At 35.4% G+C, this 27,716-nt stretch overlaps 1 protein-coding gene across 1 annotated transcript; it reads right to left on the reverse strand.

The window, feature by feature from the left end:
• Positions 1-964: 964 nt before the first annotated feature.
• On the reverse strand, positions 965-22,319 carry LOC128553801 (uncharacterized). Its single transcript, XM_053534983.1, has 5 exons — positions 22,247-22,319; positions 16,675-16,782; positions 4,659-4,715; positions 3,337-4,395; positions 965-2,124 (listed from the first exon to the last, which is right to left on the reverse strand). Exons 1-5 carry the CDS (start codon positions 22,317-22,319, stop codon positions 1,442-1,444), a joined length of 1,980 nt encoding a protein of 659 aa, XP_053390958.1. The 3' UTR covers positions 965-1,441.
• Positions 22,320-27,716: the final 5,397 nt, after the last annotated feature.

Below are 27,716 nucleotides of genomic sequence, written 5' to 3' on the forward strand. Positions count from 1 at the left end.
TGATACATGTTAATCTTATTTTTATTCAAAAATGATTCAAACTTTTTATTATAAAATTCTTTTCCTTCATCTACCCATAAATTTGTCGGTGTTCTGTCTTCAGAAATTATTTTTTCAAATGCTTCAGTAACAGATTCTCCAGTTTTATTCTTTAATGGAATAACCCAAGCATATTTACTGAATATATCAATAACGGTTAACAAGTACTTTACTCCTTTATTATATTTTGAAAAAGCTTGCATGTCAACTAAATCAGCTGACCAAGTATCATCAATGTCATGGACAATCACTCTTCGTTTCCTAAATTTTCTTTTAATTGGTTTGTGTAATTCTTCTGCTAATTCATCACTCCATGTTATTTCGGGGGTCTTTTTGAGTAAGCTCTTAGCTTCCAAGGACTTGCGTCCAAGTAAATACTCTACCCCCTTTTCCCGTTTTTTGACTTTTGTCCAAGCCCAAGTTTGTATTTCGTTTTAATTATAGGTTTCACAACTAAATGTTTTGCAATCTTTTCCCCAAATGTTTTTGATTTAGTGTTATTTAAGTTGGAAAGCATTTGTTTGTCACATGTACTTTTTTTACACTGTTGTCATAGCAAAAGTCATGGTCCATACATACTGCGTCTAGTTCGTTGACAGGAGGTCCATTATCTAAAGGATTTCCCGGCCCACAATAGTTATATCCTGGAAGTGTTAAACCTTTTTTAGGTAAAAAAGGTAACATTGTTTTATGGATGTCTAAATTACCTGCTGTGATAGTACTTTTAACAAACTTTGATTTCATTCTTCCACAAGACGAACAGGTAGCCATTATCATTTTTCTCCCGTTTTTTGTTATAACATAATGAGGATTTATATTATCAGTAAATCTTTTTTCTTTTAAACAATATATTTTATTTTGTAAACTCATCTATATCATATGTATTTAAATTTAAATCATACAATATCAAGACAAAACAAGTACACTTTGTGGATATTATTGTTTATTTTTCATTAAAATGTTACAAGATAAAGTACCGTTGTATGATTTACTGTATAAAACACTGAGAGTAAACAATCAAAGAGTAAATGAACAAACAATAATACATTATTTTAATTAATAAGGACATTTTCTTCTGTTTTTTTTCTGTTTCAATTGTTGTTTTCAATTTAAGTGGACCTTGGTTTTCATTTTATCCCTTCAACCTTACGTCCATCAAAGATTTTCAGGGTACCAAGGGTACCAAGTTAGTATTTTAAGACAGAAACTTAGTTTCTACTAAAGTTTAAGGTAAGATCAAAGTGTGCTTAGTTATTCGGGTATGCTAGTTAAAATTGAAAAAAAAATCGGGCCAGAACCCCTATTACTTATACTACTTACAATGTAGCTTGCAATGGAAATAGTTACAACTTATATGCATAATTTTGGTCTTTTCACATAATTGTGTATTACGTTGATTTTCCTAAGTATTCGAAGGAGCAGGACTTTGATGCGTATTATAATTATGCGGCGGCAATAAAACACTTAGCATTTGCTGAATCTGCTGCATGCGATTATCCATTCTACTATCTATATTCTGGATGTCTCTAGTCATATTCTGCATTTCAGTCTGCATATCACCACGCATTCTTTGCATTTCGCCTGTCAAAGTTTGTACATCATTTTTCACTGTCTGCACTTCGCTTCCGACATTTTCTATTTTGCCATGTATTTCAGAGAGAGTGTTTGCAGAATCAAAACTTTTCAAACTTGAAACTTTCAGTTCATCTAAAATAGGAACAATAGGACTCACAACCACAGTTCCATATGATGTTCCTCCTTCTACAATTCCAATACAGGTGTGCTCAGAACTGTTGTCGCCAACAAGGAAAACAAGGGAGCCTGAATCACCTTTGTCTGCAAATGCAAAACTCGTGTTTTGCGGTCTAACTTCAATTTGTTTGTGCAGTTTGATACTAAAATACCCTGTTGCAAGTGGATAGGAATTCAGCTCTTTAACTGCCATAGTGCCGAATTCTATTATCCCAGCTCGTAACTCGGTCTTTGATCCAAACTTAATTACATGTTTCATTCTTGAATTAAGTCTTTCCGCACTGCAAATCCGCCAGTGTTCGTAGTTTATGTTCATGGCAGTCGTAGAGGCTACTGCAATATAATATTTACGGCGAAAATATTTATTTAATCTTTTTAGTTGATACGATAGCAATCAATGTATTTACTGAATCTTTATGTTGTAATCAGTAAAAAGTAAATGCAAAAAATATATACACATTTAAGTTCAATACCTTTTAATCGCAGTATAATGTAAGAAATTGTACTGACGACTGAACACGTTAAAATAGAAAACAGTTATAAAAATAATTTCAACAACTTTAATGCTGGGATGCAATAAGAAATCAGAAAACTCCAAAATTTCAAAATATTTTGCTTGATTATTTGAAATAGTTCTTACGAAATAAGTCTAGTAGCCATTTAAGTAAAAATGTTTCGACGTGGAAGATAACAAAAAAGTTACATTAAATAAAGTTCTGAAGTGTAACTGCAGGTTTATATCCTTAGGTAACACTTCTATATACACTTAACCAAGCTTTGAACGCAATATTTAGTTTTTGGCCAATATCTTTTGAACTTTTAAAGTTTACACTTTAATTTTTTTAACTTAATGCTAAGGTTTTGGTCAATATCTATTCAATTACTTAATAAATACTTTCAGGTTTTGCACATATTTTAAAAGACCAACTGTTAAAACATGCAAAAGTGAAAACTACATTTATCTTCATACCTCAACACATTTTAAACAAATCGCAACATATTAAGTAATAAATAAATTGCATTTATTAAGATAGTTCGCCCAATTCATTAAAGTAAATTGGAGCAATCTAAACCTTCAAACTGAATTATTTCGACATATTAACTTTAGACACCGCTGAGGTCAAATATTTGAATGTGATGTGGTCATACAATGAGCCAAAATACGAGATTGCTTAAATATCTTTTATTTAAATTACTTGAGGATTTTACAAACGTATGGCTAATTTCAGAAAATGAAATATTGCGGTAGAAGATTTGCTAAGTGTTGTCAAAATTTCAAGTATAAAAATGCTTATAGATTACTTATAGCTATAACTATCAACATCTAAAATTGAAAGCAGCCAACACTATCAAACTGGAAAATTTGCCGATCTATTAATGCCTTTTTTCCTCACAATTTATGATAATTTCTTTGCAATAACCTGTCGGATTGTTTCAGACTAAAACCTTGAACCACATTGCAGTATCGTAAAATTAACTGGAAATGTTACCAGAAGGGACAACAGTTCCATCAAATCACCGACCTTATCATCACATGTGACTTACCTGTTACCGAAGCATCAGGTACATCTGAAGATTTTGGATATCTGTTTGTTAGTTTAAACAGAGCCACTTCCATTCCACTGCAATTTTCAGACCCTTCCTTGTAGACTAACTGAACGGTATGGCCAATATCGTTAGTTTGGTTTGCAGGCTGGTAAACTGTCCTTTGCATATCATGTAACGGCCAGTTGAAAGTACCATTGTGCACTGATTTCAGCCTGATCAAATCCCATGGGCTTAATAAAACATGTGCACATGTCAGTCCGCATACACCGTATTGTGGATGATCAATAAAACAACCTAAGGTTCCTTCAACATACTGGCCATTTTCAACCTCTCCGCGTATTTGGCAACCCATTTGTACATGATCCAAAAAGTCTGTAGCAGTTCTCCCGAAACGAATAAAGACACCTTCTCTTACATCAACCGGTATTTCATCATAATGGGTTTTGAACGGATCCTCGTTGATTGGAATATAATGTTTTGTGTGTACGTAAAGAACAATGCAGTTTTCAGGCTTCAGGTTCAAGGAGGGGCCATACCCTGTTGATCTTTTAGAACAAGCAGATACGATAGACAAATACTTGTGCTGCTTCATCAATTCTACAGAATATTTTGCAACACAGGTTTGGAGCTTACAGTAGGCATCGTCATCAAAGTCTTCGCCAGAAGTAACATTGTGGTTCATGATTTCAGTACTTTCGTAACTGTATTTTCCTACTATTCTTTTTATGAAAGAATAGTCAATCATTTTGTCTATGCGGATACTTTCTGCTTGATCATCCCTTCCCGTGTTCTCAAATTCTTCCAAACTAACGACAAAAGTTATACTATTCATGTTTTGTAGTGTATATGCAGCCCAAACATCTATGATATGTTCATTTTTTGATTTTATGTGCACACAAATTGCGTTGCAGATCATTATTGTCACTTTAGATTTTCTTCCGAACAGTAGACATATTTCGTTCAGTATTCTCTGTTTCGGAAGGTGTCCCAATTCCAACAATCTCTTTGCGACTTTCTTCTTCCCAGAGTAAAGAAAGGACATCCATTCTTCGTCACCTATGAACAAAAAGGATTCAGTAACTATAAATGTTACGTTTAGCGTTAAAGTATTAACTAATTTACATGTAACTTTTAATCAATATGTATTTACCTATACCAGTTTACCGTGTTTTGAGACAATCAGATATGATATCGCACATACTGTCAGAGAAATATTATATACCTTTGTATAATGTTCTTTACATTGATATGCTTATTCTTTTCAATAACGTTGACAAATGAGTTCAATAAAGCTGATAAGTGAGTCAGCTTACCCATACCTGGACAATCGAAATACTCTTGATTTAGTTCAGTGACGATGTCTTGCTTGCTTGCGCCTGTTAAATGAAAATTAAAAAGAAACAGCTAAAAAAATTGTTAAATGCCTTAAAATTTGTTTGGCTGGAAAATAAAGATCCTACTCTGATTAGCTCCGTGTGCAATTTTGAGTCAAGTACGGACCTACAATTCATGAACACATAGTAATAATTCATTCCGAAAATTGATGTGACAGTGCGCCTGAAAGTGTAGAGATGGTTCCTAAAACTTCCAACTGCCTATGATATTACTTTCTGTTAAAAACTTGGTACCGGAGATTTAGCTTTTCTACTTCATTTTTCATCCTGAGAAAACTTTTGTCCTATTTAGAAAAGTGAAACCAGTGAATTATAACTCTTATAGATAGTACGTTTTAGTTATCTTGACAAAGTATGCTTAGATTCCAAAACAAAATCTACTTACAGATCTGCGGGGTATCATTCAAAGAAAGAATCTGAGGTGTCATTCGAACAAGAAAGCTAAACTTCATCTTTGATTTTCAAGCAAATTAATTCAGAGAAAGAAATTGTATTCATTGCTCCTGATAATTTACAGGTTTGCCATTATTTGCTTACGGATCAGAATTTTACACATAAAGTTTCCCATTTTGTAACTTTTTACGTGTGACACCTGTTACTATTAGTTTTATTAAATGCTGCTCAGTCATAAAGGATATTTGATACACATAACCTAGCAACGGGAGTGGATTATTTACATTGTTCATTTTTACTTCGTGTTATTAAAATGTTTAATGCATTTTGTGTTCATTAATTGGTTGCCAGTACAACGGAATGTATATTTTGTTTTGGTGACGAACAGATTGTACTAAAAATGATACGAGGGTCCTGTAAAAAGTTCTGTCACTAATGGGCTTCCGTAGTTTTATCCCAGGTATTTTTTAAAACGCTTTATTGCACTTGAATGGTGTGTCCGATAGCTAACGATATCCGTTTACTTCGTGCAAACTGCTTTTCAAATGACCGAGTTATTTCAATTTGAAATGCATGCAGTCATATACACTGACCAATTTACTTGTCACATTGTAAAATGCACGAAATTCGTAGCTATATTAAATGCAGCATTAGGCTTGATATAGATTCAAAACAGATATTTGATGAATTGTTTGGTATATATTTATGCCATTTCAATGCACACAGGTTTAAGGTTTAGGTGTTTATCACCAAAACACAGAAATATTTTATAAACGAATAACATCGTTACCAATATTTTACTTAACCATTACATGTTCTGCCGTACTGTCCCGTACTGAAAATATTCTGAAAAAGTTGTCCCCCTTTGAAAATAAATATTGGTAACGGTGTTGTTCGTTCATAAAATATTTCTGTGTTTTGGTGATATACTCCTAAACCTTAAGGTGTGTTAAAGCTTTTAAAGCTGGGAAATTATCTGTCGAAGATGATACTCGTTCTGGTAGGCCTAAAACCTCTGTTACCAAGGCAAACATCGCTGCTGTAAAAGCTGTGATCGAACAGGATGCGCGATTATCGGTGAAAGATATAGCCAGTTGTACTAGCATATCAGAAGGCAGTGTGCAAACAATTCTGAACAAGAGGGCCATGATGGCAATGTATCGCTCACCTGAGTACCATTGCTCAAAATGATATTATCAAGTTTTGCCATTCACATTAAATATCATCAGGATAAACATTTTCGTGTAACAGTCCCTTTTGACTTAGTCAGGACCAATTTCCATACCAAGTTTGAAGGTCCTAGGCTTAAATGCTGCATTTTTGTACTAACATGACTATTCCTTACCTTGGAAGACTTAAATAACATTTAAAACCAAGCTCATTAGATGCTGCTGATATATATTTGTTTACATAAAATAAATAATAAATAAATTTGTCATAAATTCAGTCAAAAGTTATCTACCCTGACTGTCCGAGTCCATCTGATGGAACAAATGACATTTCAAATCAGTATCTTCATTGGTTACTAAGATACACCAATTTTAATTTGAAACAAACGGAGGTAATTTGACATAAAATCAGTCCATAACTATCTAAAGACAATAATGAAATTTCAAATGAGTTCACTGAGGAGCAAAGGAAACAACGCCTTAAATGTGCCCGGGAACATTTGAAACCATACAAGGGCTGTGATAGTCTGGTTATTTCTAACTTGGTAACAGGTGACGAAACGTGGGTGCACATGTCTGATTCACTGAAAAGGGCTGAATAAGCATTGGAAGCGAAAAGATCAAAAACGCCCCTGTATTGCCAAGAGAACCATAAGATCGAAAAAGATCTTGTAGCCAATTTTCTTCAAATCTAGTGGGCCAGTCGTTCAAGTGCCTTGTCCATCTGGTCATACAGTGACTTGACGATTCTACAAGAACTCTGTACTGAGGAAAGTGAAGAAGTTTTACGATAAGAAACGTCCAAGGAAAGGATGGTCAGGGGTCCATCTTATACACGACAACGCCTCATCTCACAAGTGCGATGTTGTTAAGTCTTTTTTGGCTTCTGAAAAGGTGGAAGTTGTAAACCATCCGCCTTATTCACTGACCTGAGTCCCTGTGACTATTTTTATTTCCAAGGCTTAAGAAAATGCTTTCTTGAAAGAAATATGAGTCCAGATGTCCTCTTGGCAGCGCCATTTATCAATGTCTCAAACAGATACAAAAAGAAAACTGTTTATTTGATTTTCGCGATTGGGTAAATTACAAAAATGTGTCTCGGTAAAGGGGGAATACTTTGAAGGTTTGTAATAAGAATTTTTGAAAAATTGATAAAACGTAACACTTAAGAAATCCTACCCCAATGCCAGAACCTTTTGCAGATCGTATAAGAGGTATGAACTTGCAATGCCTCTTTTCGCTTTTATTCTAATGCCGTAATCTGCTACTTCAATTAATAGTACTGATCCGAATTTTATTTATGTTGTGTTGTTTTTCCCATTTGTTCCTTGCCTGTGCAAACCGCATATCTAAGAACGGTCATCATCCATCCCAGAGCCTTGTGTGAAAATAATTTTATAATATGACAAGCGAATAATGACCGTGTAAATATAATATTTTAAAAAAGCGTTAAAAACACAGTAACAACAAATAGAAATATAAGCTCTTCGGAAAGAACATGCGATTAATAAAGAATTTTTAGCGAACTACATGAAGACAACACAATACCAAAACCATCTAGGGTTTACAACACACTGATCAAATGATTATACCAGAACACTTATTTAAAGTTCATCGGTGATAATGTGTGAGAGGGCAGTCAGATTGCTTCAAATGAAGATTCACCTATCAAAGTGTCCAAACTGAAATCACCTATGCAAAATTGCAGAGCCACAGCTACAAGGAATTTGAGGCTTATAGGTAACTATGCTAATGTCTAAACTGCACACACTTGCATGGCTTATCCGGCGTAAATTCAAGCAAAATGTTAGATATATAAGTTCACTTATATTTTCAATGATAGTAACTTTTCTTAAAACGAACATAATGAATATAATGTGCAAACTGAGTAAAACCAAAGAGTGGATCGGCAAAGAAAGGAATAAGCAAAATATGTTGTATAACTAAAACACGTATATTATTAGGCAGCATGTCATTTCTCCAATTCATCTTATCATAAATAGCAATGAAAATCTGTTTGCGAGCGGAGCGAGCCTAAAATTTCTACTGAAATAATTTTTTATCCGAATAATAGGCTAGGCTATCAAAATGTATGTTTGTTGTTTTAGGGAGATGTGTTAGTACACTCTAACATGTGCTAAAGATCGCATTAGAAGAGAAAATACAGTTACGTGTTCCAAAAGACCATATGTTTCATTGCATATTAAAAACATGTAATGTAATTTAACTTATAAATGAAACCACTTTAGATCTCCCAACGATGGTCTTTATTCATAATTTTAACAGGTCCAAACCATTGTGGAATAATACTATTTTCACTTGGGTATTGATTATATTTTTCTCGGACTTTATCAAAAACTCCCTGTGTAAAATCTCAAATTTTAAACTAAAATAAAGGTATTAAATCCATATAATATTTCAATAAAACTTCAAACTTTTGTTGTTTGTAGCATCATCAGGGGCATGTGCAGTGAAAAATCTAAATTTGATTTCTAAAATAGTGTGATATTTACTTCTAAACTCACTATATGTTCCTTGTAAATGTACTTCGATATACCCAAGTGGAAACTGGCAGGTACTCGAAAATGCAGCTCTCTGATTGGTCAGTTAGAACCCCTTATGTACAGTGATACCATGGTAAAGTTATGAATAGACAGGCTAGAATGTAATATATAATTTTGATGCATACCTTGGATGTAGGACTGTTTTTAAAGCGGGGAGACTAGATTAGGGGAGAGTATGGCAGGGTGAACCCTATCCTTCACGTAGAGATACGGTGGGCCACCCCCTAAACGTTTCGTTATTTTATATCCTGCATTCTGGTTAGTTTTAAGAGAAAGACATCTTTAAACTGAAGTTCACAAGTGTGTTGTGTTGTTTTACCTAAGAAAGGTTATAATTTTACTATTTCAAACTCAAAATATTTCATTTTAAAGACTTTAAGGTTACAAAAAAGTGTTATTTTTTACATTTTTGATTGTATTTGTTTATGTACTCATATATATAAGCAATTTTATATAAAACAGTCAAGTTGTAACATTTCGGTAGAAGAGTTGGGAAGCGGCGGAGTGTGCTGTTAATGGGGTAACAATGGGCCTCCCCAGGGATACTTGAAATTTTGAGCATCAAATTCTGAATATTCTACAATATTTTAACACTGAAAATATGGTAGTGTCTCAATGTTTATGTTATACAATAACTAATTGGATCTGGCGAAAAGCTATTTTTGAATAGTTTTTTTTTTATTAAGATGCTAGACACCCGTAAGCACCATAGATAAATTGGAATATTTCAAAACCTAGATGCTGAATTCAAGTTAGTTTTAATGATAAAAGTATCACTATGACATAATACACATGTGTATGCATAAAGGTAGTGCACCCAAAGCAGCCGAACCGTAATGGGCATGGTAATTTCTGTTGGATTAGGTACTTTCGCCAGGCGATTATGCGCTCTTCTGAAGTAAATATCTAAAAGCAATTTAAAGTCAAAGAATATAGCTTTTAGATCAATGGAGTTTTTCTTAAATATGACCTTGAACCTGAGTTCCTTTCGGTGTTAATATTTTCAAGCAAACCAAAAGTCAGTTCTGGGAGTGGTACATCATACTTCGGAACTCTTGGGTTGAGTTTCTGCGTGGAAATATCCAGTACAGGCCTTAATTTCTTTGCAGGACAATGATATAGAAAAATATACTACAAAACAAATGAATGCAAGATTACAACATTTCCATGTTTACACTATTCCAAACAAAACATGAAATTTCTGTTTTTATATTCTGCTGACGTGTCTGCACAATCTAAAGTTCTGACTGTTTTTAAATATTCGTCAAGTTTTTACTAAATTTCATATCCACACCGTCCTTGCTGAAGGCGCCGCTCACATATTCAGCTCATCTGAGGATGAGCTGTTGTGATCAGTGATTGTCCATCGTGCGTTGTCCGTCAACATTTTCCTTTAAACGGCATTTCATCCTAAACCACCATGCCAATTTTGACGAAACTTCATTAGGGATTTTAATTAGATGGTCTTCCTTAAAACATGTTCAGAAAATTGAATTCTGTACAGAACTCTGGTTGTCATGGCACCGAAAGGAAAATCATTAAAAGTCTTCAATGTCCAAACCCATAGGCCCTAGGGCTTTGATATTTGGTATGTTGCATCTTCTATTGGTCCTTTACCAAGATTGTTCAAATTATCCCCTTTGGTCAAACATGGCCCTGCCCTAGGGGTCGCATGGCTTACATAGACTTACATAGGGAAAACTTTGAACATCTTCCTGTACAAAATCACATGGCGTCAAAAATTATAGATGTGGTCCACATTTCTATGCTGTAACTTTAAAAAAGAAAAAGTAGGTCGAGTCCCATTTAGAGCTTAACAATTTTCATTTTGCTACAGCATCTTTTTGCTGTTAAAGGACTGTTCCAGTTGTTCTTATATTTTTAGCACACAGTATCATGGATCATTATTTAGAAATCCAGATCACAGTTGAATGTTAAATCAAATGCACCCAAGTAGAAAATATTCGCTATATTATGTCCCTTTGATGTTTCTGCTCTCCAGGTCCATGAAGAGTTACATTTCCTTGATCACAAAATTTTCTTTTACATGAAAATATTAAATGCTCATAACTCTACGCTTCTGGTTAAAATATTGTTAATATATCTATTTTTGAGAAATATATATACATTTGTCTTCATTTCAAAGCTTTTTAGTTTCATACCTATGATTTGAAAAACTTAGGTACTGTCTCTAAGTCATGTTCTGTGTATGCGCGCTGTGCCTTTCTGTTATATCTACGCCTTTGTCTGATTATTTTTTTTTTAAGTTTGGAGGAAACCAGGGCGGGTCGTTGGGTCTGATGGTAACGTCTTTGTTTGGAAAGTGTGTGTGTTTAAGGTCACAGAATGTACACTTCTTCATGTCGGAGTAAGCAGATACTTTCGATTGTAGAATCGGGAAGGCTGATATTACTGACAAATGGAGGTGAATGAGAAGGAATAAAACTACACAGAATCGCCATCGTGACTGAATTTGAATTAAATAATAATGACTGGATTGTTCCATTGCCGTTTCGTCATGTTATACCTTGTCCGAAGTACAAAGCAACCAAGCGAATAGCACAAATAGTAATGTTTTAAAACAGATTGAGCGGTCATGATTCGGGGACCCGGGTTCTATATTTTTGCGTAAAAGTTTGGAAACGGCACCGATCTTTCGTATTCTATACTTCAGTTCATCCATACCACCCGGTTTTGTTTCAAGCTAAAGGTGAAGATGACAGCGATTTAGCGGCTATATTCAGTCATAATATTCACGTTATTCAAATTTGAAAAAAACACATACTGATAAAAACGGTAGAAATTTTATCTGGGTGCTAAATATGAATACGGTCAGCCATTTTTTTTATACAAACACGGAAAAATACATTTTTCTTCAATGCGTTCATTTGATGGAAAAGAATATATCAGACAATATATGTAAAGTAGGCTGTATTCTATTCCTTTTATGAACTACTATTTAAATATAATGAAAACTGGATGCGGAATGAAAAGTTAGCATACAAGCCGTTAACCGTCAACGCTAAGAACGCAAAGACGTGGCGTCGTCAAGCGTAATGTTTGACGTTCCGCTAGATGGCGCTGTATTACGCCTTACTGACCTTAAAATGTTCATTTAGAAAGTTCAGTCCAATACATCCAAAGAGACTAAGTTATCCAAACCAGTGTACACTTGTTATCCAAACCGTTTTATTCATGGTTCTTCGACATTTTAAGTTATGTGTCCTTTTGAATTTTTACACGCTTTTTACATAAAATCTGGAAAGTAGATCCCTCGGAAGCACCGAGAACAAGGCAAACAGTGCAAATTGCAGATTCGGTTTGCATACTTATACTGGATATTATCGTGAAGAATGTTCACACCCATTAAATCGAAATAGATTGCTTTTCCTAAAAATAAAACAAACTTTTAGAAAATCTGACACGACACTGAATAATTGCTATAAATTTACAAGACACTTTACCAATGTGGCGATTTCTTCTTTGGACATAACCAGGGTTACTGACTAGAGTGAGGTAACAGAATGTGAAAAAATAGCTGTCACTATTGGTGACAAATGCCCCCGAAGCAAGCCCATGAATGCTACAGTTGTATGCACAAAAACATCACACATCATTTCGTGACATTGACCTTGACCTAAGAGGCCAGTGTCATAAGCGTGAAACACCCTCTCAATATGGTTAACATTTGTGTCAAATCAAACATATTTGACTTCTCAGTGTGACTTTGACCTTGCAACTAGGGGTCTGGGTCTTATGCATGAAACCCCATCTCATTGCAGGGAACATTTATGCCAAATAATTTCAAAATCTCTTCATCAATAGCAGAGTTATGGACCGGACAAGAAACAGACCATGTTAATCTTTAACTTTTAAGTGTGACCTTGGCCTTGTAGTTAGGGGTCCGGATCTTGCGCATGACACGTCGTTTCATTATGAGAAACATTTATGCCAAGTAATTTCAAAATCCCTTGATGAATGAGTTATGGACCGGACACGAAACAAACCTTGTTAACTTTTGACTTGTAAGTGTGACCGTGACCTTGTAGCTAGGGGTCTGGGTCTTGCGCATGACACATCATCTCATTATGGTAAACAATTATGCCAAGTTATTAGAAAATTCCTTCATGGATGGCAGAGTTATAGACCGGACACGGAACAGACCATAATAGCCTTGACCTTGGAGCTAGGGATCTGGATCTTGCGCATGACACGTCGTCTAATTTCTAATTATGGTGATTATTTATGCCAATGTATTTCCAAATCCCTCTATGGGTGGAAGAGTTACAGCCCGGACAAGAATTTACCGGACGCACTCACGCGCGGACGGACGAACGGACGGACGGAAGTGTGCGATTTCAATATGCCCACCTTCGGGGGCATAAAAAGACAGAGGAAATACTGTTGAAAAAAAGGCGTTAAACCCAGTACGAACAAACAAACAAGAGATCACAGAGTGATCTTGGCGCCCACTAATGTGCCATTTTTGAGTGTTCCAAATTTCAAGACTTATTGACTAGCTCAAGGTCAAATTTTATTTCCGTACACAACACTATGCATGTGGTCCATATTCGAAAGCTGTAGCTTGAGTAATGTGAAAGTAGGTCACTAGATCAATTTCAAGGACAAAGTTCTTTATACACAAAACTATGCATGTGCATCAAGTTTGATGTTGGTTGGTTGGTTGGGTTTAATGTCGCACCGACACATTTAAGGTCATATGGCGACTTTCCAGCTTTCATGGTGGAGGAAGACCCCAGGTGCCCCTCCGTGCATTATTTCATCACGAGCGGGCACCTGGGTAGAACCACCGACCTTCCGTAAGCCAGCTGGATGGCGTCCTCACATGAAGAATTCAACGCCCCGAGTGAGGCTCGAACCCACATCGATGAGGGGCAAGTGATTTGAAGTCAGGCATCAAGTTTGAAGGCTGTACCTTGAGAAATTTGAAAGTAGGTCACTAGGTCAATGTTAAGGTCAAAGTTTAATTCGGTACATAAAACTATGCAAGTGGTCCAAATTTGAAGGCTGTAGCTTGAGAAATGTGTAAGTAGGTCATTAGGTCAAAATCAAGGTCAAATTTCACTTCAGAACACAAATCTATGCATGTGGTCCAAATTTGAAGCCTGTACCTTCAAAAATCTGAAAGTAGGTCACTAGGTCAATGTCAAGGTCAAAGTTTGTTTTGGTACACAATCCTATGCATGTGGTCTAAATTTGAAGCCTGTAGCTACAGAAATGTGCAAGTAGGTCACTAGGTCAATCTTAAGGTCAAAGTTCATTTCGGTACACAAAACTATGCAAGTGGTCCAAATCTGAAGGCTGTAGCTTGAGAAATGTAAAAATAGGTCACTAGGTCAAAATCAAGGTCAAATCTTATTTCAGAATACAAAACTATGCATGTGGTCCAAATTTGAAGCCTGTACCTTCCAAAATGTGAAGGTAGGTCACTAGGTCAATGTAAAGGTCAAAGTTTGTTTTGGTACACAAAACTATGCATGTGGTCCAAATTTGAAGGCTGTAGCTTGAGAAATGTGGAAGTAGGTCATTAGGTCAAAATCAAGGTCAAATTTTATTTCGGAATACAGAACTATGCATGTGGTCCAAAGTTGAAGCTTGTACCTTCAAAAATGTGAAAGTAGGTCACTAGGTCAATGTAAAGGTCAAAGTTTGTTTCGGTCCATAAAACCATGCATGTGGTCCAAATTTGAAGGCTGTAGCTTGAGAAATGTAAAAGAAGGTCACTGGGTCAAAATCAAGGTCAAATTTCTTTTCGGAACACAAAACTATGCATGTGGTCCAAATTTGAAGTCTGTACCTTCAAAAATGTGAAATTAGGTCACTAGGTCAAAATCAATGTCAAAGTTTTTTTCCGGTGCACAAAACTATGCATGTGGTCCAAATTTGAAGGCTGTAGCTTGAGAAATGTGGAAGTAGGTCACTAGGTCAAAATCAAGGTCAACTCATGTCAAGGTTCATCTTGCCACTCAAAAATATACATGTGGTCCAAATTTGAATGTTGTAGTTATTGACAAGAAGATTTTAAAAGCTTTTCCCTATATAAGTCTATATGAACCATGTGACCCCCGGGGCGGGGCCATGTTTGACCCTAGGGGGATAATTTGAACAAACTTGGAAAAGAACCACTAGATGATGCTACATTACAAATATCAAAGCCCTAGGCTTTGTGGTTTGGACAAAAACATTTTCAAAGTTTTTCCCTATATAAGTCTATGTAAACCAGGGCGGGGGCCATATTTGACCCTAGGGGGATAATTTGAACAATCTTAGTTGAAGACCACTAGATGATGTCACATACAAAATATGAAAGCCCTAGGCCCTGTGGTTTTGGACAAGAGGTTTTTCAAAGTTTTTCCCTATATAAGTCTATATAAACCATGTGACCCCCGGGGCGGGGCCATATTTGACCCCAGGGAAATAATTTGAATCATCTTGGTAGAGGACCACTAGATGATTCTTCATACCAAATATCAAAGCCCTAGGTTCTGTGGTTTTGGACAAGAATGTTTTCAAAGTTTTTCCCTATATAAATCTATGTAAATTATAGAAATAAACACAGGGCCATAACTCACTCATAAATTGTTGAACCAGTCTGATTTTCAGGGGGACACAACTAGGGTACCAATACATCATTCTGACAAAGTTTGGTCAAAATCCCCCCAGTAATTTTTGAGGAGATGCGATAACGAGAAATTATTAACGGACGGACGGACGCACGCACGGACGGAATGACGAACGGACGGACCACGGACGCAGAGTGATTTGAATAGCCCACCATCTGATGATGGTGGGCTAACAAAAGGAAGTATCTTCAAGAACTAAATAATGTTCCACTTTTTAAATTTATGTCACAAACATTTAATTATCTATTTTAACCCATTTATAAACGGAACAGTCAGGATATACACTTGAAGCAATTAAAACCGCACGTTTGATATTCGCGCTTATAATTGTCATATTCAAAGCAAAACATTACCTTCTTGATTTTCAATCATATTCCAGCACATATAAGTAAACAAACATTTAGTAAATTCTAGCGTCTTACAACAAATCTCAACATGTTTTAAACCCACTCGTAACTCTCGTTTAAAATAACAACAGAAAGTTAATTCATTACAGCACAAATTCAAACGAAGGTTTAACTTTATCCGTGCCCCAATATTCAAGTGCTGACTAATTCTTTCTAAATATATACGGCACAGTTATCTTGGATCTAAATAACAACTGAAAAGACTGCGCATATAGTACTAAAACACAACTTTGGCATAAACAGAAGAAATGTGATCATGAAGCATATTTCGACTTCATAACTCTTCTCAGTCGCGGACAAAGACAGAGATACATGGGGAATTGTGGCCATTTGCATCATTCTACAAGATGAAATTTGTAGCTCGGTGGAATACAAATGTTCAGGCTATGGCTTCTTTATGCCTTTTTCAAAACCCACTTAGTATAGATACTTAAGAAATAATTGATAGAAAAAGAGTTTTTAACACTATTTATGCACGATTGGTGGTTATACGTCGGGCGTGATAATTTGTACGACGTATTACAGCCCGAATGTATAGATAGTGTTAAAATACAGTTTGCTATAAATTATTTCGATTCTAATATGCCCTTAATTTAAAACAGTAGATAAAATATAGTAGCGCTCTTTCTTGGTCGCAACAAAACTTTGATGTCACTTCACGTTAACGTAACGTCATTCTAGCGTAAGCGTGATTTAACACAGAGACAAGCGTATAAGAATTGACGATATCAACAAATGTATAATTGAAAAAAGCCGTACAATACCTTTACCACCTTGACATGCGAACTCTTCATCGTCATCTCCAACTGCTCTGTAGTTTGGTGACGATTTTATTTCTGTCTGTATTTGCTGGTTTTCATTCAGCGGTGTTCCTAAATAAAGTATGACAGACTTTATAATATGTCATGCTATTGATCACACGTTTGCCAGAGTTCTATTTGTTACCTGCCCGCCATTATATAACTTAAGTAATTTTGCACAACATCAAGCAAACAAACCAAAATATCAGCAGTAGATATATGTCGTCACTGAGTGTTGTGACGCGACTGCACTTTAAAATATAGACTTTTCCTGACGATAGGGTTGTGATGTTACGTTAGTAAATGTATTATGTATTTATTGATTTATGTTTTTATTGATGGTTTCTTTTCGTTTTTCCTTGCATATAATCATCTCGCAAAACTTTACTTTTACAGAAAATGAGTTCGATCAGCATACATTGATAAAGTTACATTTCGGCGATGTACAAGTATAGTGGCCATTCAAGTGGAATAATAAAATCTGCAATTGCATTTTGTACAGACGAAGAGAAGAGAGCATTGAAAGTTGCCTCAGCTCAGTTTCTTATCAAAAATATGTATATTATAAGATAATTTGAGAACGAAAACAAATACTATTAAAATTAAAATAATGAAAAAGGAAAACACTGAACGACAAGCTTCATGACGGGTTACAAACCTGTTTTGCCTAAATGTATCCGAAAACCTTCTTTACCTGCTGTGCTATCCGGACATCTTGCAAATACTATCAACTAACTTGATTAATAATAATGGTTGCATACAGGTGAATGACAAAGTCAGTCCGAATATTTAACTACCTAGACTAGAGGTAAGATGTGAAAGAAACAGTGGGGTATCACTTGGAGAGCATACACAAATTGAAATGCAATTATTTGATATACCACTAAATGTTTGACATTTTAGGTATATAAGAGCTGTGTAATAATGAAACGCAGATAGTATTAGTCAAACCTCTCTGATTTTGGTCCTGACAGAATGACGGTGTTTGTGTCCCAGAAAGTAAAATAAAACTGCAGTAGCAACAACAATTCATTGGGTAGATTGTTGATAATGTTCAGACATTTTTTAGCCTTATTCTTTATTAACATATTTAAAGTTATTTTCAATTAGCATTAATTTATTTGTATCATTCACGAAAATATCATATGAAGTATTTGTTGACACATTGTTTCTATTCCTCGCCAGTAAAATTATTCTACAAGAGATCATATTAAATATTAATTTGAACTAACAAGTAAGTAGCCTGTTTAAAGCTTTTTTAAAAAAAAATACCTCGACAGAATGGATGAATTTGTATTCGACGCATATAATCCGTAATGGGTTAGTGCCCAGTTTTATGTAAAAATAGACAATATTTTATACCTGAAATTTCCACTCTTTCAAAGAAAGTTTTTATTATAACATACATTTCAGTTTCTGTAATGAGTACAAGGTTTCCAGACACATTCCCAGTTTGTATTTTGATTAAGTTAAACTTTAACTACAAAATGAATACAAGAACCAATATTGATGAAAACACCCTCGTCTGATATGTTACTCGTCCGAGAGCCGGAAACGAAAAGACAAAGGATAATGTTAACTGTGCTTACTACAAATATACATTCGTCCACAAAATGTTTCGACATTAAAGATTTCGTACGCATTCGCACCTCTTTGAACTTGATCAAGTGTACACAAATATTTACAAAAACAAGAGGGCCAAGATTGCCCTAGGTCGCTCACCTGAGAAACACACCATAACAGTGTAAAAATGTTTGGCCTAGTGATTTCATTGAAACAAATGTTTTCATTAAGATTGGACCAAAAATATGGCCTCTCGAGTGTAAACAAGCATTTTCTTTGATGTGACCTAGTGACCTAGTTTTTGACCCCACATGACTCCGATTAGAACTCTTCCAAGATTTCATTAATACAAACATTCGACAAAGTTTCGGGAAGATGGAAGCAAAAAAGTAGCCTCTAGAGTGTAAACAAGCTTTTCCTTTGATTTTTAAACCCATGTGACCCAAAGTCAAAATTATTTAAGACTTCATGATAACAAACATTCTGATCAAGTTTTTAGAAGAAAGAATCAAACATGTGCCGCCATAAGTGTAAACAAGGGTTTTCTTTAATTTGACTTGGTGACCTAGTTTTTTACCCTACATGAGCCAGATAATAAACTCTTCCTAGTTTTTATAGAGATAAGCATTCTGACTAAGTTTCATGCACATCAAATGAAAAATGTATCATTCTGATCAAATTTCACAAATATCCAGTCAAAAATGCAACCCCTATTGCACACACACAGTTTTTCTTTGATTTGACCAGGTGACCTAGTCTTTTTACCCCAGATGACCCATGTTCAAACTTGATCTAGACTTTATCAAGACAAACAACCTGAAAAATTCTCATAAATTTCAAACTTAAAATATGGTCTCTAGAGTGTTAACAAAATTTTCCTTTGATCTGGCCTAGTGACCTATTTTTTGAACCCACATAATCCACATAACCCAGATTCAAACCTGGCCAAGATAAGATTCTGACTAAGTTTCATGTTGATGGGTCATAATTGTGGCCTCTAGAGTGTTAACAAACTTTTTCCTTGATTTGACCAGGTGACCTTGTTTTTGCCCATACGACCCAGATTCGAACTTGACCTATAAATCATCAAGACAATCATTCTGACCAATTCTCATGAGGTTTAAACTTAAACTGTGGGCTCTAGAGTGTTAATAAGACTTTCCTTTGATCTGGCCTGGTGACCTCGTTTTTAAGCCAACATGACCCAGATTCAAACTAGGGCTAAAGAGCTTCAAGAGAAACATTCTGACCATGTTTCATGAAGATAGTCATAAATGTGGCCTCTAGCGTGTCAACAAGCTTTTCCTTTGGTTTGCCCGGGTGACCTAGTTTTTGACCTCACATGAACCAGATTCAAACTTGACCTATAGGTCATCAAGACAAACATCCTGACCAAGTTTCATAAAGATTGGTCATAACTTTGGTCTCTAGAGTGTTAACAAGCTTTTCCTTTGATTTGACTTGGTGACCTAGTTTTACACTTCACATTACCCAAATTCAAATTAGACCTAGAGGTCATCAAGACAAACATTCTGACCAACTCTCATGAGTTTCAAACCTAAACTGTGGACTCTAGATTGTTAACAAGATTGGTCTGGCCTACTGACCTAGTTTTTGACCCCATATGACCCAGTTTGAAACTTGACCTAGAGATAATCAAGGTAAACATTCTGACCAAGTTTCATAAAGATTAGGTTACAACTGTGACCTCTAGAGTGTTAAAAGGCAAATGTTGACGCACGCCGGACGACGCACGTCGCAGGACACAATGACCGGTCCTAATAACTCACCTTGAGCATTTCTTGCTCAGATGAGCTAAAAATTAAATGGTATTACATGTTAATCGAAAATATCAATCACCAACCATTTATATTGGTATGGGAGAGTCACTGAAATTATACTGGACAGGCTGAGGCTTTAGTGCTCATTGTTTGACACCACCATGTGAACATTTTTCATTACGTCAACACCACCTCCATTGGCGTGTTGTTGCAACGTAATAATCAATTAATCCTTTTATCATTGGACAAACTGATCAATTTGTTCATCTTTTACCGTTGTAACGACTTAAAAAAATATTTGCTATTCTTATCCGTCTCGGCAACCGATATCCGAATAAAGCTTACCCGAATATGAGTTGCCTGGGTGGTAGTCACGCTTCATTTAGCACAGACAAATTACCACCTTAATACCCTTATCTGTTATGCATATTTCATAAATTTATTCATTACAATATTCTTCTTTAATCAAATTTTACAAATGCATTCATGGGGCATTTTTAAAGTCCTTGAGTGTATCGTTATTGTTATTTGTAGTATATTGAACACAATTCATACCACGTTTTTATATATATTTTGTGTTAAAATTATTATGCTTTTGAATAAGAACATCAATTATATCCTTCTCTTTGTTATAAAATTACTGAAGAACATTAAAAGTCTTATAAACATTTTCAGTTATTACAAGTACCCATAAACAGTAGGAAAATATGCACATTTGAGTGTTTAATGCAATATGTATCAATTTTCCATTTTGGCGGCCATTTTGACAGCCATTTTGGACTTTTTCAAATGTTTTTCTTCTATATAATATATATTTAATGTTTATCTTGGTACCTCTAACAACAAAAATAATATATACATTAATAATCCAGTCCAAAACTCTACTGTCTACAAGTCTAATTTAGGAGATAAGTCAATTTTGCCTTTTTAGCGGCCATCTTGAATATTTCAAAATGCACAATGATAACAGAGTTGCATCATTCAGTTTCTATGAAGGTACACGTTGTAGAATCTTTTTATGCAAAAATGGTTTATGCATACTGTAATTTGAGGTTAGGCAGCAAATTGGCATTTGGCATACTGACTATATAAATGTGGGCATGATGAGAATTTTAAGTTTGAAGCAAATACATCAAGTATTTGCAGACATAAATAGAATCAAAACGTTAACAAAGGAAGGGACATGGAAGGCCGCTGACACAGACGCCAGGTCGAGTAGGATAGCTCTCCATATAGTTTGTGTAGTCAAGCTAAAAGGTAGTCATTTTTGCCGTGAAGTAAATGAGTAGCTGTACAAACATTATGACGATGATTTGCTGTTATTTCTATAAATATAAAAGAAATAAGTAAATAAAATGTTTTTACACATCCCATTTCCATCAATCTTTCCAACAATATACATTAAAGATAACTTGACTTTCAAAAGCAGCTAGGACAGAAAGAAAAGCTTACTCATGATAACTCAAATTTTGTCTTATTTCAATCCTTGATAATTCAAACAGACACAGAATAAAGTTAGCGCAAAAATTTATATCCCTACATTTTATGCAATTAGTTAACCCATGATATCAACACAAACGGAATATGCAGTTTAATTATTTCCTCCCCACTTCCTCAAAAAGTTAAAGCTATTGTGCATGTTTTGTATACACATGTGAGATATCATCATAAATCGGCCTTGTGAAACTGTGCTTTTCATAGACATGAAGAACAAACATCTGAATGAATGCATGAATAATGTCTAAATAATGGAGTTATTACATGTGGCCATGTCCTGATATTGGTTCCCAACCAGTAAGTTTGTGTAATACTTTTTTCATATTTTTCTTAATGTAATTCCATGTAAAACATAGAACTCTGTCGTGGCGTAAAAGCTTCAAATGGTTACTGCTTGAACATACTATGCAGGGAACTACTAGTCAATGCTTCAAGTATAATATCTTACCAGATTTTGACTTATTGTTATTGAGAAATTTTCTTGCTGTTATTCTATGCAAAACACTTACCCCTGCTGTGGTCAAAAACTTTATTTCCCAATCAGGCTTTAACAAACTTGACAGGAAACAACTAGCAAGTTCTTCATGTAAGATGTCTTACCTCTAAGCCTCATATCCTTACGCAGATAAAATAAAATCTACTAACTAAAACATGCAGCTCCATAATGCATAAATCAAATCTATTTTTCTCCTTACCTTGAGAATATGGTGCACTTGAAGGATATATCTTAGATGTTGGCAGCATTATGTAACGTACTACACTTCTCATATTACCTGAAAAGAAAAACAGAGGATTTGACGCCGTTTCTAAAATAAATAACATAAAAATTGATGTCCTTGATTGAAAAAATACACAATATACTGAATTCTTTGATGAGGACATTAATCAAAAAGGTGATACTGCTTTCTTTATACAGATAGTATAGATGGTATATTTTAATCCCATTGCTGCACCTAAAAGTAAATAACAGGTATATTTCAAGCAATGTTTCAAATGTGTGTTTGTTTTGTCTTTTTACCTATAGACGTAATTTCAACTGTCACACCAAACATAACTGTTGGAACTAGATGCCCACAGGCAACATGTCGAGCCTGCCTTTGACCCTTAACTGTGACCTTGACCTTTGAAATAGGAACCTGGGGTTTGCACATGACACTCCGTCTCACTGAGTTAAACATTCATGCTAAATATAAACAATTCCTCATGCATGTCAAAGTTATGGGCCGAACAAGATCTGACATGACCTTTGACCTCCAACTGTGACCTTGACCTTTTGAGATATGTTTGCGCATGACACTCCGTCTTACTGAGGTAAATATTCATGCCAAATATAACAAGATTGCTCCTTGCATGTCAAAATTATGGTCCGGACAAGTAAATCCGGACGGACGCACGGACGAACGCACGCACATACACAGAACAACCATTTGGAAAACTATGTCTTTGCTTCCGCATGCGGGCTCGACATAAACCTGAGTAAAATATATTGAACAAAAGTCCCAAACAGACTGTATTTGTTTTGTAAAACCGTAACATTTATTGTGTCATTATTAGAAGAACAAGTGAATAAAGTATTGCCATGAAATACAAAGTCCCCTACTGGACGGCAACTAATTTTCTCTACTGCAGTAAAACATAATGAACTGATATCTGTCAATAATGTATAAACAATATTGTACTATATATACAATATGTTATCACTTGGATTAAAATTTGTATGTATAAAAACATATAGTTTGGCCGATTATCAAAAAAGGTATCATAAAAGTTATTTATAGTAAAAACAACAACAACAAAAAAACAAGAGTGCCAGAATGTCACAATATACGCCCGTCATAGCAAATCTTTACACTAGCACCTGTATTTGTAAATGGAATTTTAATAATTGTTGTAATTCTTTTGTTTTTCTGAATCCACAAAAAGCTCCTTACCAGGTACCTTAAACTACACCTAAAATGTGAAAGTAACATCTATGTCGTACCACAGAGAAGTGGACTTGGTTTTTTTTTACGGTCAATTATAAAAAAGTTACAATATAAGTTATTTAGAGTAACAACTAAGGGAAGTTAATCTTTAAAACAAAATCCGAAAAAAATATCTAAGTCCAAACAAAAATTACCTGAGGTAGAGATAGGTCAAAATACACCTCAAAATTGGATGTAACATGCATGTTGTACTACAGAAAAGTGGTCTCGATTTTTCCCTATGACTAGTACTGAAAAACTTACAATATAAGCTATTTATAGTAACAACAAAGGGAAGTAATTCTAAAGAAGGGACCTGCGCATCACACTCTGTCTCATGATGGTGTACAATTGTGCCAAGTTACATCAAAATCCCTTCATGCATGAAGAAGAAATGCTCCGAACAAAGTCATTCTTGAATATTACATTTGACCTCTAAGGGTGACCTTGACCTTAGACCTAGGGACCTGAATGGTTCTTGTGCACAACAATTCGTCTTAATGTAGTGAACGTTTATGCCAAGTTACATCAAAATCCCTCCATGAATTAAGAAGACATTTTCCAGACAAAGTCATTCTTGTATCTAACTTTTGGCCTCTATGTGTGACCTTGACCTTTGACCTTGAGACCAGGTACTTGCGCACGACACTCCGTCTCATAGTGGTGAACATTCATGCCAAGTAATATTTAAATCCTGTTTTGCGAGACAAAGTTAAACACCGGACAGGAAAAATGTCCCATTGCCCTTTGATCTCCAATTGTGACCTTGCTTTGAGCTAGAGTTCTGGGTTTATGCATGACACATCATCTCATCATGGGGAACATTTATGATAAGTAATATTTAAATCCCTTGATGAATGACAGAGTTCTGGACCGGACAGGAAAAAAGCCCTGTTGAACTTTGACCTCCAATTGTGACCTTGGCCTTTGAGCCAGTGGTCTGGGATTTCCGTATGACACGTCGTCTTATCATGGGGAACATTTGTGCCAAGTGATATTAAAATCCCTTAATGAATGATAGAGTTATGGACCGGACACGAAACAGACCTTGTTCATGCCATGTTAACATCTGACTGCCAAGTGTGACCTTGACCTTTGAGCTAGGGGTCTGAAAGTCGTGCATGACACATCATCTTATTATGAGGTACAAATAATATTAAAGTCCCTTCATGGATGACAGAGTTATGGACCACACAGGAAAAAAGCCCTGTTGACCTTTGACCTCCAATTGTGACCTTGACCTTAAAGGTAAGGGTCCGGGGTTTGCGCATGACACGTCGTCTCATCATGGGGCACATTTGTACCGAGTAATCTTAAAATCCCTTCAAGGACTGGACACGAAATTGCGGAAGGACCGAAGGACAGAATGACGGAAGGACGGACGGAAAAGCGCATTCCTATAGTCCCCGAAACTGGTTTTCAACCAGTAGGGGACTAAAAACCTATTCCACGACCTTTTTATTACTGGCCATGACTTGGACATTCATTGCAAAAGATCTTGCATACTTTTTGCAAGATCTAATTGAAATTTTGAAATCGGACCGGTACAGCAAGACAATATATCAAAACAAACCAGAAATATCGGTAAAACCAATGGATGCTCCCCGGAATCTGCATATTAAAAGAACAAATGTTGGATTTATTGACTTATATATATATATAGTAACATATAGTTTACTGATTGTGAATGATGAAAGGACAATATCTCACTGAAAACTCATTCCAACGGATAACGAGGAAAGTATGCGCATCTCTTTTTCAGAGTGAAGCGTCCTATGAATTTTCGTTGAATTCCAGGCAGTTGTTGCTGAGAAATACTCCTGCCTATGATGGCGCTACAATTTACTAATGTTCAATAATCAAAGGACAATTCAGTGAAAAATCATCTAACCGAAACATGAAGATAATACGCACATTTCCTCTGGGTAGTAAAGCTTCCCATAAAATATGGCTAAATTCCTAGCAGTGGTTGCTGAAAATACTCCAGACAAGAAGTCCACAATAGTATACTATTGGGCAATAACTTAGTACAAAATCATCCAACCAAAATATGAAGAAAATATGCATATCTCCTTTTCATGAGGAACCTTCTTCTGAAGTATGGCTAAATTTCAACCAGAGGTAGCTGAGAAGTACTCTGGACAAGAATAGTACTATAGTACACTATTGTTGAAAAATCAAAGAGCAATACCTGGGTGAAAAATCATCCACTAAAACACAAAGATAATATGCGCATCTCCTTATAAGAATGAAATTTCACTAAATTCCAACAAGTGGTTGCTGAGAAATACTCCGGAAAAGAATTGTTCTATAACGCAATAACTCGTTGAAAAAATCATCCCACCAGGACATGAAGATAATATGTGCATTTTTGATAGCGAAGCTTCCTATGAAGATAAATTCTAACCAGTGGTTCAGAGAAATACTTCGGACAAAAATAGTACTATCAAGTCTATCATATACTATTGTTGAATAATCAAAGAGCAATAGCTCAACGAAAAATTATCCTACTGCAACACGAAGATAATACGCACATCTCCTCTTGAAAGTGAAGCTTCCTATGAAGTATGGCTAAATTCCAACCAGTGGTTGCTGAAAAATACTCTGGACAAGAACTGTGCTGTAGTAAACAACTCTCGACAAAGGGCAATAACTCGGTGAAAAATCATCCAACCAGAAAACCAAGACAGTATGCGCATCTCTTCTTGATAGTAAAGCTTCCTATGATGTGTCACTAAATTTCAATCAGTAGTATATTATTGTTAAACAACCGAAGGGCAATAACTTAGTGAAAAATCATTCAACCAGAACACGAAGATAATTCGCTAATCTCCTCTTGAAAGTAAAGCTTCCGATGAAGTATGGCTAAATTCAAACCAGCGGTTGCTGAGAAATACTCTGGACAAGAATTGTATTATATTATACTACTGTTGAATAATCAAAGTGCAATAACTCTATTAAAAATCACCCGACCGGAACACGAAGAAAATATGCGCATCTCCTCTTGTTAGTGAAGTTTCCGTTGAAGTATCGCTTAATTCCTATAAGTGGTGACTGAGAATTTGTGAGTATAACAAGAGAGCCATGATGACCCTATATCGCTCACCTGAGTTAAGTTGCTTGTTGAACAAATTTCTTTGCGAATGCTTCAAAAACAAAAAACTAGGTGAGTAGGTCATGGTACAAATTATTCAAGAAAATTAATGAAATATGTTACAAAATTGTACAGGTTGCTGTAGCTTCAAAAACAAGAAAGTAGGTAAGTAGGTCAGGGTTAAGAATATTAAAGTCGAGTATTGAAATCTTTATCAAAGGTTGTATATGTGGTCAAAAATTTCTTTGCTGTAACTTCAAAAACAAGATAATAGGTCAGTAGGTCACGATTAAGACTATTCAAGATGAGTATTGAAATCAGTATCAAAAGCGATAAACATGGTCCAAATTTCTATGCCGTACCTTCGAAAAACAATAAAGTATGTCAGTGGGTCACGAATAGGATTATTCAAGATAAGTATTGAAATCTGTATCCAAAAATATACTTGTGGTCCAAATGCCTTTGCTATAACTTTAAAAACAAAAAGGTAGGTCAGGTTATGATTAAAAATATTGAAATCTGTATCAAACATTAAACTCGTGGTATCAATTCTTAAAAAATAAGTCTTTGTAAAACAAGCTTTTCCTTGGATTTGAGGGTGACCTAGTTTTTGACCCCACATAGTTTTTGACCCCACATGACCCAGTTTCGAAATTGGTAATTCTAGAATCCATGGTGGAATATAACCGGTTTTCGAAAGGAAGCCAGATCTTATTGTGACTTAGTTGTTTGTAAGTGTGATTAAAATCGAATGTAAAATGTCACTTCTATCGTGTTGACAAGATTAAAATGAACAAATGTTTTGCTCTTTCGGGGTCAGTCAGGGGCATTAACTAAGGAACCTATGATTGGATGTGACGGATACATCATACATCATGGAATCCAAGAACTATTGCTCCTAAGATTATTTTGTATCAAATCAAACAATAAATGAAGTCTCTTTATGGCTGCAAAAGACAAAATAGTAAATTTTGTTTCTTTAAGGGGCCATAATTCTGGAACCCATGATGGGATCTGGCCAGTTTTCAAAAGAAACCGAGGTGTTATGCCAAATACAAGTTGTGTGCAAGCTTGATTAACATTTATTGCAAATGTGGTCTCTATCGT

Source organism: Mercenaria mercenaria, unplaced genomic scaffold, assembly GCF_021730395.1.
Source record: "Mercenaria mercenaria strain notata unplaced genomic scaffold, MADL_Memer_1 contig_4339, whole genome shotgun sequence".
Lineage (NCBI taxonomy): Eukaryota > Metazoa > Mollusca > Bivalvia > Venerida > Veneridae > Mercenaria > Mercenaria mercenaria.

Excerpts from the sequence above, each read along its gene's own strand:
- LOC128553801 (XM_053534983.1), bottom strand. The coding sequence starts at position 22,319 with ATGAGAAGTGTAGTACGTTACATAATGCTGCCAACATCTAAGATATAT. Across the intron at positions 16,783-22,246 it reads AAGTGCACCATATTCTCAAG|GAACACCGCTGAATGAAAAC; the intron begins GTAAGGAGAAAA and ends TACTTTATTTAG. Across the intron at positions 2,125-3,336 it reads ACCTGATGCTTCGGTAACAG|TAGCCTCTACGACTGCCATG; the intron begins GTAAGTCACATG and ends ATTATATTGCAG.